This window comes from Phyllostomus discolor, chromosome 15, assembly GCF_004126475.2.
Source record: "Phyllostomus discolor isolate MPI-MPIP mPhyDis1 chromosome 15, mPhyDis1.pri.v3, whole genome shotgun sequence".
NCBI lineage: Eukaryota > Metazoa > Chordata > Mammalia > Chiroptera > Phyllostomidae > Phyllostomus > Phyllostomus discolor.
Window position 1 is genome coordinate 5,760,548 of NC_040917.2, and position 17,479 is coordinate 5,778,026.

The 17,479-nt window shown below is 46.3% G+C and overlaps 1 protein-coding gene across 1 annotated transcript in view; it reads left to right on the top strand.

Annotated features, from left to right (window-relative positions):
• The first annotated feature begins 15,289 nt into the window (after positions 1–15,289).
• The window catches only part of B3GALNT2 (beta-1,3-N-acetylgalactosaminyltransferase 2), a 55,582-nt gene continuing 53,392 nt past the window's right edge, over positions 15,290–17,479 (top strand). Inside the window, exon 1 of the mRNA XM_028531222.2 lies at positions 15,290–15,623. Within this exon, the coding sequence (XP_028387023.1) occupies positions 15,512–15,623 (112 nt within the window). The 5' untranslated portion in view covers positions 15,290–15,511. The remainder of the gene's footprint in view (positions 15,624–17,479) is intronic.

Genomic DNA, 17,479 nt, shown 5'->3' on the forward strand with positions numbered 1-17,479 from the left:
CCTTATAACTCAATTTTTAAAAAGCTATCTGTTCTTACAGTAGTAATATTGCAAAATGTGTTCAAAATTGTTGGTTGAGGTCAACTTACAGAATCCTGTAAGTGGTTTAGCAGACTAATGAGTCAAATTTACAGGCTGAAATTATACAGATGTGTTACAGTGCATCTGTGATGAAGGAGATAAGAAATTCAGAAGCATTGCTTATTTGACATGGGCCATCTGCCTTCTCTCAAAGTATTTTCACATTCTGTTACCCACCTCTTGGGTGACTACAGTGACAGAAGAGAGTGTAGCTAGGAGCTGGAGAAAACAATGAAGTGACTCTTAATCAGCTCGGAATTCCTCCCAAGCCTCAGCATTATTCCTAGTGCGACCCACCCACCATTCTTCTAACATTGTTTCTGTATGTGGTGAGCTGTTAACTAATAAGTGACCGCAGATAGACAGCCTGTTTGCTTCTGAATTCTAGGAACTAACTTCAGTAGAAGCCGATTCCAACCTTTGCCCAGTCCGGCTCCAGGAGATTTGCTGACCTTCGGCCACTTATCTGAACAGACTGTGTTTTCTTGCATGTAGTCCCCTCAATGAAGAATTTTCAACCCCCATCTTTTGATTCCTTTGTTCTTGTTTCTTTTTTCCTCCTCCTTACAAAACCCCTTGCCTAGGTCCAATTGTTAGGGCGGTCTTTGTGATATGAGTCTGTCATCTTCTCAAGCTGCTAGCTCTTGAAAGACTTGCTTTGCTTCCACCAGCCCCTGTCCCTTGATTACTGGCTTTCCAGTGGCAGGCAGCCCCAAACCTGGGCTCAGTATCACTATGACACTTTCTTCCTTACTCTGGTTAACACAGTAAAAACTCATTGCCATGACAGAGGCCACCTGGACCCAGGAACCCCAGTTCCAGGTATAAACCAGAAGGAAACTCCACCCATCTGCCGGTGGCAGTAGGCATAAGAGTAAGTGCAGGAAGGCAGTAATGGGGTACAACTAGGACACCTTAAAGAGGCAGCATAACTTAGGGTTAGGATGGAGTCCCTGATGTGATGGATAATCTTGGTTTGAAACCCGGTTCTACCACTTGCTAGCAGTGTGACCTTGAACGGGTTACTTAGCCTCATGGTCTCCTTGTCTATAAAATAGGGTGATATTACTACTTGTTATGAGGCTAGTGAATGAGAATTTTTAAAGAACATGGAACTGTGCCTAGCAGATAATAAATATTACATACACGTGCATCAGTGGGAAAATGCAAAAAGTAATCCGATCATGTAGTCTCCTACTACACAGCAGCTAAAATGAATGAATTAGATCTACATGTCAAGTAAGACAGGTGTTGGAAATATGATGTACAAGATGAGCAAGTTGTAGAAAAATATTACATATATATGTAAATTTAAGAAACAACACTACATACTTTGATGGCCACACACATGCACACACACACACACACACACACAGCTGAAGTACAACAATGTGGGCCAGAGTGTATTCCCCAGATGCACCATGCCGGGTAACAGGAGGGAGAAAGGAAAGGAGAGGAATTGGGGGCAGGCGGAGAATACTCCCACTGGACCGGTGGGGAGCTGGCGTCCTCTGGGACAGAGGCCATCACCCTGTGTAGGCCCCCGTGGGTTTCTGTGCTGGTGACCCTGACTCAGAGGGCTCTGCCTTTCTCTGTTGAGCGTGGCTGCTGGCCACTCCACCCCACCCCCTCCCCACTCCCCATCCCTACCCCATGCCTCAGCGTGGCAGTCCCCGCTTCTTTGTCACCCTCGGTGTCTGTCTCTAAGCCGGCTCTTAATCATTTGTTGGATTAGATTTAAAAACAGGAAATTTTAGGAATGTGTTGAAACGATTTGAATGTCAAGACATTTATGAGCTGGTAGTATGGTGAAGTCAGTATGGTGATCCTCCCGACAGCGCGGGGAGAGCTATGATTCCGCCCTTGTGGGCTCCTCACGCAGCGGGCGGTGCCCAGTAAAGGGGGACTCAAGGCGGCGGAGTGCGGCTCTGAGAACCGAAGTGGAGAGGACTAGGCCAGGGAGGCCGCAGGTGCTGCACGTGATGCAGGCTTACTGGATAAACTCGAGGATGAGCTGGCTGCCTGGGTCCCTTCTGGAGCTACGACTCACTTGTGTCACTCCCTCCCCACCCTGCCCCCACGGTCTCTCCAGCTCGTCCTCATCTGCTCCTTCCTCCTCTCCTGGAGCCTACAGTCCCTCCTCCCGTGCTTTCTTCTCCTCATTTCTCCCCTGAATCGTCAAATCTAGCAGCCATCACGTCTACCTCCCTCCCGCCAGCTCCGGGCTTCCCATCCCTGCTTTCTCTGAGCGCACCCAGCCAAACCCCAGCCCCGGACAAGCCCAACTATTTATCTGGTTGGCGCCTTTCATCCTCATCCTCGGCCCGCAGAGCTCCGAGGTGATGGGAAAGTAACTGATGAGTCTGCTTCTGCTAGGAACGTGCCTCGGACCGGGTCTGTCCCTTCAGCGGGGCCCCAGAGCATGACGCGCAAGGCAGAGCCACCCGGCCGACTCCGTCTGCGCCGCCTGGCGGAGGTGGCGAGAAGAGGGCGCCCCCGTGCGGCCCAGTTGCCCCGGTGGGGGGACAGGGGTAGGGGTCGCGCTGGCAGCGCTCCACCCTCCACCTGCCCCTGGTGGCGCAGGAGAAAGGGAACCAACGCTTCTGAGCACCTGCTGGTGCCAAGGACTTTCACATGCTGTATTAGATTTATTTTTTTTTTTAAAAAACCCATGAGGTAGTCATTATTTTTCACATTCTGCAGACAAAGAATCTGAGACTCAGGGCAGTGAAGCAGCTGATTCGAAGTTACGATTTCGGTGAGTGACAGAGCTCCAAGCAAGGCCTCCTGGCTTCTGAGAAATGTTACTCATCCCGCCGAATACTTACCAAGATCAGATGAGGTCGCGGGAGTCTAATTGCCCTCTCCAGGAAGATAATTACAGGTTTCTTTTCCCTTAACACTAGTTCATCCGAGGAAAGAGATACTTGCCTTGTCGTGTGTAAACCAGAAGGAAAGTGTTTAAGTGTGCGGGGTGGGATGTGGCTCTCATACCACAGAAAATCTCACCCTGTTACCAGTATCAATATGCATAATGGGCCCTATGCATGATTAGCTGTTTAGAATTACCCTTTTATCTTTGAAGATCAAAATATCCTGTCCTCTGACTCAGAATGGCTCTAAGGTATTCTTGCTGAACTAATGTAATGTCGTTTCAGAAACCTAATGCCACCCTCCCTCTAGCGTTTGAAATTAATTTCTCATAGAATAGCTCTGCTTTTTGCCACAAGGCTTCTCTGTACTCATTTTGGTCACAGACCTTTGAAGTTTTAATAGTGTATCTTGGGCAAATACAAAAGCAATGTTGATTTTTAAACAAAAGACAAAAGTATGGAAGAAAGTTCTTTTCCTTTTCCTTTGATCTAAAAGTGAGACTCCTGAGGCATCTCAGGGTACGGAGGGAGCAAGGGGGAGAAAGAAGAAAAATCGGGGGAGAGGGGATATGAGCGCTCTGTGAGTGGGAGGTGACGGGATTCTGCAGTTGGGGCCCTGGGCAGGAGTGGAGAACCGCTAGAGAAATTCACCACGCTAAACATCATGTATCTGACAGGAACATTGAGGAGCAGACCTTTCAGACGAGCTGGAGGGGAAAAGTCTGGGATTTCTCTCTGAAAAGGATTTAGTGCACACTCAAAGCTGGGCTGTGTTGACTGAAGACAAGCATTAATGAGGACGATGCCATATTTTACTTAGATTTTAAAACTTGTTCATGGGGCAAATTTACTTTTTTTTTAGTTTTTCTTTTTAAAAATTTATGTTGTGCAACCGCAGTGAGGATTACAAGATGGAAAACCTCTCTTCCCCCGAGTCACAGAGCAAATCACTTCCCCTGGCATGTCGTCGGGCCTCCCAATGCCTGCCGCCTTCTTGCTTCCACAGATGATTCCAGTCCCTTCTAATCACCCTCTTTGCTTTGGGGAGACTCCACGTAATTCATTTTACACCCAGCCAATGGTCCTCCTCGGGTTTTGCTGTCATCTACATCTCCTGGGAGGTGGGCCCCACACAGTCAGGGCTCCCGCAGACTTTGACGGCAGGAGCACAAGCCGAGGCCTTGGCAAGCCCCACAGCGCTGCCCCTCGGACACGTTAAGGCACCAAGGACAGCAGTTTCCAACACCAGCCGCAGTGAAGAGGCCCAGGGTGGCACTCAGTGCAGGGCAAGTCAGTGCCCAGGAAGGGACAGCCACAGTTATGGCGTCTTCTGAGCGACAGTGGGAGGCTAGCTCATTATTGATATTTTTGTTTGACTATAATGATGAAGTTTCCTTTTTTAAAAAAAAATTAGGTGGCCATTCTTCATTTCAGTGGGAGACCTAGTTGTACAGACTGCAAAGCCAGGAAGCCAGGAAGGTGTCAGGACCCCCCGAGGGCAACAGGACATGCAGCATTTCATCAGTTCCAGACGAGCAACAGCCCCTTTCTGCGTGTTGGGTCGTTTGCTGGTCCTTTCTGCACCTCCCTCACTAGAGTGGAAGTTCCATAGAGACAATCCCCAAGGCTGCTTCCTTCCCATTTGTAACCTTCGGGGTTCCAGGCACATATAGACACATTATTATTTGTTGGTAGAAGGAGAGGAAGGGAGGAAAGGGGAAAAGAATAGTACCCAAGTCTGGCTGATTTTTACCACAGTTGATTTTTGCTTCCGAGGTGTAAAACGTAGCCCTATTTTTACACGTCCAGTGCTCTCGGTCATTTCCAGCACCCACCTCCCACCTGCCTTTCCCTCTACACTCGTCTCTCAACCATATTCCCAGACTCACTGCAAACTCCAGCTGTTGCAATGTGCAGGGACTGAGGAGTCAACCAGCTGATAACAAATCCATCTGTGCTCGCAGCAGAATGCCAGGAGAACTTCCCAGTAGTAAGGGCACTGTAGGGAGACTTACAGCGACAAGGGACACTATTTCTGTCCAGCCATTAGAAACTCCAGCTTTCACCAGAACGCCAGTTCCGGACTTGCAGAAGGCTCCAGCTCAGCAGCTGAGACTCCTGTGGTGAAGCAGGGCCCCTGTGTGGGGTCGTCTTCTCTGGGGCAGAGGGCACCGCACCACCCAGGATATTTGATGTGGCTGATATTGTGTGTTACTTTTAGCTAAAGAGGAGCCAAAGGAAGTAAGAGTAATACAGTTCATTAAATTTAAAAAGACAGAAGAATCAGCAGAAGGAGTTTGGATTCTTGCCCTGATGATGCAAATGTTGCAAAAATACCTTTTGTCCTCAAATTCCTTTTCCTTGTGTCAAGATGTACCTGGACAATGGAGACCTGAGATGGAAAGTTACAAACTGCTGAATGAAGGTATATCCAATCCTTTGTTATGTTGTTGTTTTGTTTTAGAGCAACTGTTAGAATTGACTTCTCAATCTTCTTGTTACCTTTTCCAAGACTCAAGGTTGTGTATGCCTAACTTTAGTCTGCGTGTCTTCTTCATATTCATGTTTACAGGACGGTAAGAAACTAGCATTTATAGACTTTCCCCATATGTGTCCTCATTTAATATTCAAAACAACTCACTGAAGTATGCCCCGAATCTCTTTTCACAGATTAGGAATCTGAGACCTAAGAGGTTAAGTCCTTTCCTTGCTCCAGGTCACATAGCTAATAAATGCAAATCTGGGTTTTGACCTCAGACTTGTCTGAAGGGCTTGCAGAGAATACTCTGATTCTGTTTTCTCTCTCACACAGTTTTCTGACTCTTAAATTTAAGACATTACATTCTGCCAAGATCACCTGAATAATGCATGTTTAATGGAATAATTCCATTTTACCATTCTCAACTTTTAAGATTTTTTTGTCTTTGGACATCTCTAGTCTTATATTTAATAGAAAGAAATTTGGCATCATTTATAATAGCATTTAAGTATTTATAAGTCTCCAACAGCAAGGTTCCCCAAGATCTATTGAAATTGGGTTTGACTAAAAGTTTAAATATGCAAACAAGTAATGTGTGGATATGGCAGTGTGGGGGCTGAACTAGAAGTGGTAAAATTAATAGAAATTGTGCTGTATTAACAGGAAGACAGAAGTTCATCTTTTAAAGGTAACATGACTCAGTGAAAACGTGAGACAACTAACATTTTATAATCGATTATATATTCTTTCCTCTATCCAAGCTGATAGAGATGCTTCTTTTCTTAAAAAGGTGTCCAATGAACTTTCTCAAAGTAAAATCTAAATTCAAATCTTGTATTTTGAGCATATGTCTGTGGCTAAATTAACCTTTACCAATTTTTGATTGCCATCCCTCCCCCACCAAAAAAGGCAAAAAAGGCAAGCTTGCTCCGGCCACCTACCATTAGGAAACGTGGTGGCCTGCTATGTACAAAGCAATGACTTGCAGAGAGCACGTCAGCCAGGGACAGTGTGACTGTACGTACCGAAGTCTTGACATCCTTCCAATTTAGCATTTGTCCCGTCTCCTTTTTCCCCTCAAAATTCTGATTTGCATGAGAAATTATGTGGTTATTATTGGCCCTCTCCTTACATCACCTAAAATTCAAATTAGTTTCGCCCTGGCTGGCATGGCTTAGTGGGTTGAGCACTGTCCTGCAAACTGAAAGGTGGCTGGTTCGATTCCCAGTCAGGGCACATGCCTGGCTTGTGGACCTGGTCTCAGGGTGGGGTGCATGCAAGAGGCAAGCAATCAACGTTTCTCTCTCATGTCAATGTTTCTCACCTTCTCTTTCTCCCTCCCTTCTCTTCTCTCTAAAAATAAAACCTTTTTTTAACATTCAAGTTAGCCTTCCCTCTCCCACCTAAATATAGACCTTCCATCTGAGCCCTCTGCCCAGCTCCAATCTTTCTTTCCTGCCTTCACCACCAAGCTTCTTGAGAAAGTAATTCACATACCTGTCCCACCTCATTCCTTCTGCTCCTTCTTGCTCCTAGAAACTGAGTTACCTACCAACTGTCATATCAGGCGGCACTTCTCTGTCTTTGCCTTAGTCTGCTCAGGCTGCTATAACCAAGTACCTTGGGCTGAGTGGCTTATAAGCAACAGACACTTACTTTTCACAGTGCTGGAGGCTGGACGTCTGAGATCAGGGTGCCAGCAGGGTTGGGTTCCAGTAAGAGCCACCTTTAGCACTGCAGATGGCCAGCTGCTTGTAGACAGACATCAGTAAGAGAAGGGCCTAGCTCTCTGGCTTCTTCTTATAAGGGCACTAGTCCCCTCATGGGGGCTACACTCCTGCGACCTAATGACCTCCCCAAAAGCCCACCTTTTAATACCACCTGATTGTGGTTAGATTTCAACACATGAATTTGGGGAGATACATGTGGATTTTGGGGAAACCCATCAGTCCACAAATCTTTACCTTGCTTCATATGTCAATGGCGCTTTTCCCAGCTGCTTATTCTCTTTTCCATCCCACCTCTTCTGTGGCACATGCTCCTGTGTTCCTCCTGTATCGTGGCTTCTTCCCAGCATCCTTTGCAATCTCCTCCCCTACCTAAAAGCTTGTGTCTCTGTTTGCCTTGGCTCTGCGTACTATCCCTGGGTCATCACACCCCATGGACTGTTCTACAGTCAACTTGATAAAGATTCCCAAGGTCATCCAGTTACTCTTTCTTTTATGCAACAAATATTTGTGAAGCACCTACAAAGTGCCAGTCACTGCTCTGAGTCCTGGGTTATATCTGTGAACAAATCTAAAGGGGAAGAAAGTTCCTGCTCTGTGTGGACAGTAAGACAAAAGTCCATAAACAAAGTAACTAAGTAAAAGGGGCGGTATGTGAGCGGGTGGTGGGGATCTAGAAGAGAGTAGTGGAGGTTGGGAGGGTGCCCGTTTAGGTGGAAGGGACAGAGAGGGCTTCACTGAGGCGGTAAAGCAGCCACTGGGGCAGAGGTAGAAGAGGCGTGAGTGAAGAATCAGAGAAAGAAAGAACAGGACAAAAAGTGTGATGAGGAAAGACTGTGCCTGTCATTTTCAAAGGATGACAAGAGGCCAGTTCAGCTCTGAAGCAAGGTGAACATGGGGTAGAGGAATAGGGCAAGGCTGGAGTGTGCCAGGCTCCGAATGTATTGGGCCTGGAGGCCACCGCAGGGACTTGTTTTCCCTGGGACAGAACTGTGACCGTGGCAGGGTGTTTCATTGAGAAAAGACATCGTTTCACTCAAGTTTTAAAGAAGCACTGTCTTAGGCCAGGTTCCCAGTGAAACTCAGGTTGCGTGCAGTTTTCCTGGGACACACCGGTGAGGAGCAACAGAAGCAGCATGGTGCAGAGGAAGATGAGCTGTGATGCAGCTGCTACAGAAGCCGTGGCTGTCTACAGTTATTTCAGATCTTTTCACCTCTGTCACTAGTCACTAGAGGCAGTTGACTCAGGGGAGGGGACTGTTCCCTGGGGCAAGGCAGCACCCTGCAGCCAAGAGCAATTCCTAGACAGAGATTCAGGGAGAGTCTGAGCAGTCCCTAGGCTCCACCCTGGAAGGGGTCTCTGGGTGGTACCCTGCACCTCTCCCATAGACCTGGGCCATTGAGGAAGCCCAGGAAACACTCCATTCCTGTTGGCCCTCACTGCCGCAGCTTGTCTCAAGGTGCAAATGACACCATCACCTTCCTCCTCCGCTACCCAAGGTAGATTGCCCTCACCCCAGCCAGTCAACATGGTAATGAAAGTGGTCCTGCCAAAAGCTTGGTGGGCCAGAGAAGCAGCTCTGTCTCCTTTAGTCCATCATGGTACTCCTCTGCTCAAACCCACCCGCTGACTATTCTCTACCCATTTCAAAAAACCAAAATCCTTGTCACGATTTATACCATATCTTGCTCAAGACTCCATCTTGGACTGCATCCTTGGTTATCACTCTGTTCCCCTCACACCACCTCCTCCCTCCTCCTTGAACACGTTTGTAAGATGATTCAGCAGTATCTGTTCCACCCCGCCACACACACCTTGGAGAAGCCCTGAACACATAGACATCAAAATACAAGAGCTGAGTTGCTGCAGACTGGGAAGTTAAAAGTTCTACCTCATGGTGTAAAAAGTTGTCTTCTGCAAAGATTGTCAGCTAGCCACATGTGGGCACTTAAAAGAATTCAACTATTGGCTAAGATAGAGAACTAATCATCTCAAGAGTGCACATCATTTGGGCAGCGTGAGCCCTAGGCAAAGGATGCCACACTCCTGACACCCCTGGAAAGAATGTCTGGTTTTAAAAGTTTTCCCAACTACTTATGGAAAAGAGTGAACTTTTTTTGTGTGTGTGCATGTGTCTAGGCAAGATGGTTTCCTTGAGGAAAAAAGTGAGGGACTGACAGCTGAAGAGAAACATTAATGATCAAAGATTAGAAGAATGAAAAAAATCTTTCTATAGAATTGCACACACAAAATCACACACAGTATACATTTTGGCTACTTGAGAGATTCCCAAGGACAATTTGAACGTCACTGGTTGGCAATAAGAATTGGACCCTGTAATAGAAAGAAGGAACAGCAGGAAGTGACCCTCATAAGAGGAGCAGACCCTTCAAAGTAGCAGAAACAGGGCAGGGGCCCAAGGCTGGAGATGAACAGGAGGGACACTCTGGTGGACCGGAGAAGCAGTTCTGTCTCTTATGCGGTTTTAAATTTCCCTTCCTATATTGCATTTTTTTAGCCTAATTCCTTAATAAAGTCTGTGAAATGTGACAGCCATGCCTTCGCTGTGATTTGGGGGACGAAGAGAGGTACTGTGTCTGGTATTTGTTGTGGAAGCAGAGGGACAAGTGCTGTGGCCTGAAGAAGTCATTGTGGGCACAGGGAGTTGATGGAGAACTTTGGAGCAGCAATCCCGAGCAGAGGGGCCAGGTACAGTCATGATGAACTTGTGGAAAGCACACACTTTGGGGACATTCACTGATCTTTAGGCAGGGGCCTACAGTTTCTGGAGGTGCACATGTGAAGGGCCCAGACTGCATTCTTGGGGATTGAAAGGGAAGGTGTCCCTCCCTTCCCATCACCAGAAAGGGAGAGAATTTGTATGTGAAGATATATCTATTATAAAGTGCTCAGATCTGAAGAGAAAGAGAAGAGAGGGATAAAGGAGGATTCTGACATTATATTTTTTGTTTATATTAGTATTTCTTGAGTTAATTATATGCATGCATTAGTTTTTTAATTAAATGTAAAGTTCAGGGAAAAGGTCAATAACTATGAAAAATTAGTATAAAATTCATCAGACATAATATATTTGTGAAAAATGAGAGTATTGGGGGAGAAATGCCCACTGGATTATAAAATGTTATAAAACTACAATCATTACAATATTATAGTGCTGATATAAGGATGGATTCATGCCAAAATGTGGCTCAAAAACTATTATGTGTAAACATTTTAATAAATTAAAGTGACATCTTAAAGAAACAGGGAAAGAATATTTAGGGACAACAGATAGCTATGCAAAAAACAATAAATAAATCTTTTTAGGAGATCCTCATATTATACCACATTCCAAAATAAATTCCAGATGGATTGAAGTTAAATCAAGCAAATAAGAATATTGGTCAGATCTCATGATCAGAAACACATCCTAAAATATGGGAAAAGATAAAATACTGATGTTTGAATTCATAAAAAGTTTTAAATGAGTTTTGTGTCCAAAAGTCACAAAATTAAGAGGCAGAAAAACTGAGGAAAATAATTTTAACAAATATAAATGTAAAGAATTGATAACTTTAATGTATAAAGAGCTCATACAAATGAATAAAAGGAAAGATACACAAAAAAGTTACAAGAGAAGCAATAGAAACATCCAATAAACATAAAAATATTTAATCTCAGAAAAAAATTTTGTCCTTGGAATTAGGATTTTTTTTAAATGCTAGGGTATGTGGGATAAAACTTATTTATTTAAGGCAGACATATATATTAATATAATGCCAGTATGAACAAAGAGAAATAATTTTTAAAATACTAAAATAATATTTAAAAAGAAAATCATCTGAAATGTGGTTGAAGTTTTACACACAGAAGTGCCAACATTATTTATTATAGTGGAACCTAGAAAAACCTATTATGTCCAGTAATAAGGGGTAAGGTAAGAAATTACAGTGTGAACAAATGATTACATAATTGAAAGTTGCATTTTCTGCCCTGACCAATATGGCTCAGTTGGTTGGGCATTCTGCTACAAACCAAAGTTTGCTGGTTCGATTCCCAGTCAGGACACCTGCCCAGATTGTGGGTTTGGTCCCCTGGTCAAGCTGCATACAAGAGGCAACAAACTGGTATTTCTCTCCCTCTCTTTTTCCTCTTTCCCTCTCTATAAATATAAATAAAATCTTTTAAAAAGATGTGAAAATGCTTGTTATATGTTAGGAAAAAATAATGAATATAAATGCACATGACTGCCAATATTTTCTTAATTAAAAAAATTAAAAATAGCCCTGGCTGGTGTGGCTCAGTGGATTGAGCACCGGCCTACAAACCAAAGGGTCACTGGTTTGACTCCAGTCAGGGCACATGCCTGGGTTGCAGATCAGGTCCCCTGTATGAGATATGGGAGGGGCAACCACACATTGATATTTCTCTCCCTCTCTCCCCCTTGCCCTCTCTCTAAAAATAAATAAATAAAATTTGGGGGGAAAAAAACTAAAAAGAAAAAGAATATAGGACACATATCTGATATAATTTAGCTTCTTCATATTTTTCAATTTTTCCAAATTCCTTTTAATAAGCCTGTATTACTTTTGTAGTCAGGAAAAAAATTCTCTCCCAGAGCCTTCAAGATAAAATCCAAATTTCTTAGCATAGTGTATAACTTGGACCAGGCCTTTGCCTGCTGTTCACCTGTCAGCATTTCCCCAACCTAGATCTCCTAACATCACACCAAATGGCTTGCATTCCCCTAACTGCCCTGTTATCACTATGTTGGGTTTATTTGTTTATTATTTATTTTTGCACAGGTGCTCCTGAGTGCCCTTCCCGTATTCTGGCCTTCTTCATTGACCTCTCTGATTTCAAGCCCTGGCCCTGAGTTTTAGGGATAGCCTCCTCTGGGGTACCTTGAGGCAGGTCAGAAACCTCCCAGTTTTGCTGCTGTAACACCCTGTGATTCGTTTCTCATAGCACTTAGCACGGTGAATTGTACTCATGGTGATCAACCATCCTGGTTTGCCTCTCCCCAATTTTAATTCTGTTAACTTGTTCACCCCTTCGACTATGACTACAGACTGTATCATCTCTGGGTTGTTAAAATTTCTTCTTTCCATCATACCTATTATCTCATAATTTTTACCCACCTTAGTCCTGAGTTTATTAGGGGCTAGGGACAACACGTAAATGGAAGGGTCACTGGTCCTAGGAACAGGTGGCCACCCCTATGGTGGTACCTGAAGATGCTGAAAAGTTATTCACAGTGATTTGTTAGAGGCCTGTCCAAGGGCCCGTGAAGTTTCCTCTGTAAGTTAAAGTATTTTTATAATTGGAAGGAGCATCTTGATTAGTTAATATAAAGAGATGGTTTTGTTTGCTCCTACCTTTAGTGCTTATTGTAACTTTGAAAAGTTGTTTAAATACTGCTTTTAGAAACTGCAGTCTGCCCCATTTCAGTCCCACATTCCCAATTCCCCTACCTTGTTCTACTTTTTATATTTTCTGAATCACTCACCATCTTCTACATGCTGGTAAAATGCATTTCGCTATTACACCTTATAGTCTATAGTCCACCCCTGCCCCCATCACCACAGGACAGGGATCTTCATTTTGTTCATTGATTCATCCCAAGTGCCTACAAAAGTGCTTGGCACACAAGAGGTGCCTAATAAGTATTTGTTGAATGAGTACATCTGCCTAAGTTAGAGATTAATCCTTTCTGGGTCAACTCATAATTCTTTACTCCAAACTGAAAATTTCAGGTTGTCAAGAGAGAACTTCCTTTACAATGTCAAGAGAGATCTTCCTTTATGATGAAAAAGCAGGACACCCTTAGTGACAACTAATTATTACCTTCTTGACAATTTCTGTAATTGAAATGGAAAAAGCAGGTCAGAATGGTTCCTAAAGAATTTTTAATGAGAAATGTATAGACATTATATGTTCTCCTTCCTTCCTTCCTTTTTAAAAAATCCTCACCCAAGGATATGTTTATTGATTTTTGAGAGAGAGAGAGAAACATTGGTTGATTGTCTCCTGTACACGCCCTGACCAGCAATCAAACCCGCCAGGATGGACTCTCCAACCAACGAACCCGCCCAGCCAGGGCTCTCTTTTCTTGTTGACATATGTAAACAGTGATCTGGGAATGGGGCATGCGGATCTCTGTGACTTTTGTCCAAGAGTCATGATGATCACAGCCTGCTGTTATATTCCCGACAAGAAGGAACAATTGTTTTCTTGTCTTTACGGTAATTAGGAGCCATGAAGAATATGTAGGGGCCCTAAAAACTGCAGTATTTTTCAAGTTTGCCTAATAGACTCTGGTAGCAGGCCTCCAAGGTGACCTCCAATGACCCTGGCCTCTGGTATGCACACCCTTGGTGGTCTTTCCCACAGTGAATTAGGACTGGTATGTGTGACCAATAGAAAGAACACTGCAGAAGTGACAGTGGTGTGTCTTCCAGGCATTCATCATAGACGGGCTTGCAGCCCCTGCACTGGTGTCTTGGACTTCTTGCTCTTGGGGAAGCAGACTGCCATGGTGTGGGGACACTAAAGCAGCTCGCTGGCCTGCCAGGTAAGGGAGCCACCTAGGAAACACATCCTCCGGGGCAGCCAAGCCTTCAGATGATCACAGCCCCAGCTGAGTGTCCCTGCAACTTTATGGAACCCCCTGAACCAGAACTCAGCTCCCAAATTTCTGTCCTACAGAAATCATGACAGATAAATTATTATTGTTGTTCCAAGAGTTTTGGAGGAATTTGTTAGGTAGCAATAGATAACTAATAAACATACAAATCTCATTATAGGAAAAATTATTTGTCACCATATTAGCTAACTTACTTTTATTTTACCTAAGTATAAACATACAGTATAAACTCTAGGCTTATAGCTTTTTTTTTTTTTTGCATTTTAATTACGACATGTCTTGGTGTGGTAGGCTTATAGCTTTTATACAACTATTAAACCAAAACAGGTTCTAAAATTAAATCTTGACAATTTTTGTAGTCTATTTCTAATATAGTACAGACAATATTAGAAAACAATCCACTAAAGTCATTTTAATAGAGGGTTGTTCTGCTGAAATTAACTTGCCACTCAACGAGCCAATGGCACTGACAGTGCCTGAGATGTCTCCTTCTGGACTGTTCACTTATTTGAATAAATTACCATTTTCCTTTAAGTCTGTGTAAGTTGGATTTTGAGTGGCTTTCAACCAAGACTTTCGCGACAACTTGCGGAAACTTAAAAACCATAAGCAAGCACCCACTTTCACCCCCCCGACACTGTGATAGTCATACACACCCCTCCACCAGTGCCCTCTTGCGTTTGGCCAGAGGGCGAGGCACGGTGCTGAACCCCTCTGGGGGCCGCGGCTGCACTGGAGCCCCACGACCCCGGGGAACAGCGCGCAGAGCCGGCCCCGGCCGGGCGTCCTCCGCTCTCAGGGTTCGCGTACTGCAGCAGGCGCGCGCACACCTGTTCCATTCCCTACTCTGCGGCGCCAGCTAGAACCCCGGCACGTGGGCCTCCGCCCGCAGCTCGGTCCCTCAGTGGAGCCACTCCTCTCGCCCGCACCCGGGGCACAGAGCCGGTCAGGGCCGATCTGCGCCGCACCAGCACTAACACTAGATGTTTCACTGCTCACACGCGGTATCTGGCAGCCGCGCCCGCTCTTCGGCCGAGGACACGTCAGCGAGAGCCTGCTTCGCACAGAAGGCAGCATTCTGCGTGACTGAAAACAGGAGACACTCACAGCCCCTTAGGCCTTCGCCTCCACGGTGTTAACTTCCCCCAGCGGGGGTGGCCTCCAAACGTGGATCCTAGCATTCCCTCCCATCAGCCGTCGGGGGGCTTGGCCTCTGGGAGAAGGCGTGGAAAAGGGGCGCGCATGCTCAATGTTAGGCCTCGGGCTTCACCTCCCTGCCCTCCGAGTGACGTAAGTGCATGTGATTCTGGGAAATGTAGTTTTCGAGCCTTAAGGTCGCTGGTGCACGGCTCTCCTGGGCCGGGAGCGGGACTTCAGTTCCCGGCTGGCTGGCGGGAGCGGGAGGAGACGCCAGAGAAGGGGCGGGGAGAGCAAGAGAAAAGGAGGGCGGGGCCGCAGGGGGGTGGGGGAGGCCGGGTGGAGGGGCGGGGCTCCGGCCACCAGGCCACCGAGCAGCCGCCGCCCGCGGTCGCAGGGACTGGAGGCGCGCGGCTGGGAAGCCGGAGGAACGTGGACCGCGGCGGCGCGCCTTGAGGTGCTTCGAAGGCGTCATCAGCCCCATTTGCAGGTCCCCTGCCCTCCGCCGGGACGCGGGAAAGCCCGGCGCGCGGCGGGGGCGCGAGGTGGGGCTGGCGGGGGCGGCCAATGCGAAACTGGCTGGTGCTGCTGTGCCCGTGCGTGCTCGGGGCCGCGCTGCACCTCTGGCTGCGGCTGCGCTCCCCGCCGCCCGCGCGCGCCTCCGCCGTCCACCCAGCAGGTGAGGGCCGGCCCCGCGGGCCGAGGGGGCGGGAGTCCGGGGGACGCGCCACACGGACGGCCCTTTCCCTCCGCGGGCGTTGCAGTCAGGCAAACCTGAGGGCGCTCTGGTCTGTGCGCGTCCCGCCGCTGTCAACTCCCCGCTTTTCTTCCCGGCCCCGAATCGGCGCCCGCCACCGCGCGTCCTGCGGCCGCCCCGGGCCGTGCCGAAGTCGCTCGCCTGCCGGGAGCAGAGCCTCGGGTGTCCTTCAGCTGCCAGCGGCTCGGGCCACCGGGTCGCTTCCTTCCGCCCCAAGTTGTCGGTCTCGTTCGGTCAAGACTGAGCTCTTAGTTCTGTGGGTAGGGTCTGTGCGTTCGTGTGTTAAAAGGTGGCGTGGCTCGGTTTCAAGAATATACCGTGTTTTGCGTTCTTGAAAACTCTGTGATGTAAGTCGGTGAAACAAATCTAGACACGAACTAGAGCCAGGCGACGAGTTCCCGGTGAGTTTGTAATGCATGCAGTTCACGTGAAACGGCACCCTCGCCACCGTCGCTCTCAAACCTCCCGTCGCGGGAAGGAAATCTTGTTCACTTTTCGGCTTCGTAACTAGAACGCTTTGCCCATAGGAGGTGCCCATTGTGGTTGGTGGGCTCCACCGCCCAGAACACTACTTAAGGTTTCCCTATTTTTCCTCTTTTTTTAAGGGCTTACCCTAGGACCTTTAAAGAAACCTGGAAGGCTCTTTTTAAAATGAGGTAATCGTCGTTTGTTTGTTTGGGTTTTTTTTTAACTGTGGGGATTTTCTTTTTTTACCGCTCTTCCCCCAGACAGCTGTTTCCTCTTCCAGAACTCTTGAAAATTAGAATTGACTTTTTGCAAGGTTTATGCCTTAACTTTTAAGTAGAAACTACAGAAGCTAATTCGGCAGTCCTCAAAGCAAGCTCGTTGTTAATCATTGCTGTTCTTTATTCTGGTAACAGTTTCTTAAAATCTTTTTTATTGGACAAACCACAGGCTCTTTGAAAAGGCTATTTGTGGCACCTGAATAGAATTTAAATACTGTTTAAATGACATTTAATGAAAGTACAGTGGTACAGGGCATTTAACCTTTTAACAGGTTAGGGCTTGGGGTTTTTGTGGTTGAAAACTGAACTAAGGAAAGGGTGCCATATATAAAAAATGCTTTGTAACATTTGCCGGGTTTGTATTTTACAAGTATCTTTCTTTTTGTGTGTGATAAGTGAGCGCTCCTGGAATTTGCTTGCAGAGAGTCCTTAGGGTGTTTATGACCCTAACTGTCTCTTGGGTTCTGTAAACAAGCGAAACCCCGCCTTCACACTTAAAATGTACTGGGCTGCCTGGCAGTTTCTTGGTTTGAGAGAAGTTTGTTCCACTCCCTTAGGGTTTGGATGATGCCCTCCTGTCACCCAGTTAGGCTGGGGCGTGGGGAACTAGGAGGTGGGCCCTGGAAAAGGGACAGGGCTGAGGAGAGGACTCAGTACTAGTTATGTAAATTTGACTTTAATGGATATTGTGCATCTGGTTAGATGGTAGAGTATTTTAATCTAAATAAAAGCCGACTGTCCTGACCAGCATGGCTCAGTTTGCTGAGCATTGTCCTGCCAAGCAAAACGCTGCTGGTTCAATTCCCAGTCAGGGCACATGCCTGGGCTGCAGGCCCGGTCCCTGGCTGGGAAGTATGCAAGAGGCAACTAATTGATGTTCTCTCTCACACTGCTGTTTCTCTTCCTCTCTTTCTCCCTCCCTTCTCCTCTCTCTGATATTTATTTTAAATAAGTAAGAATTAAATTTTAAATAAGAGCTGGCTGTCCTCACTTTCCTTTTCCACTTTTAGGGCTTCCAAAAATAAGGTCAGT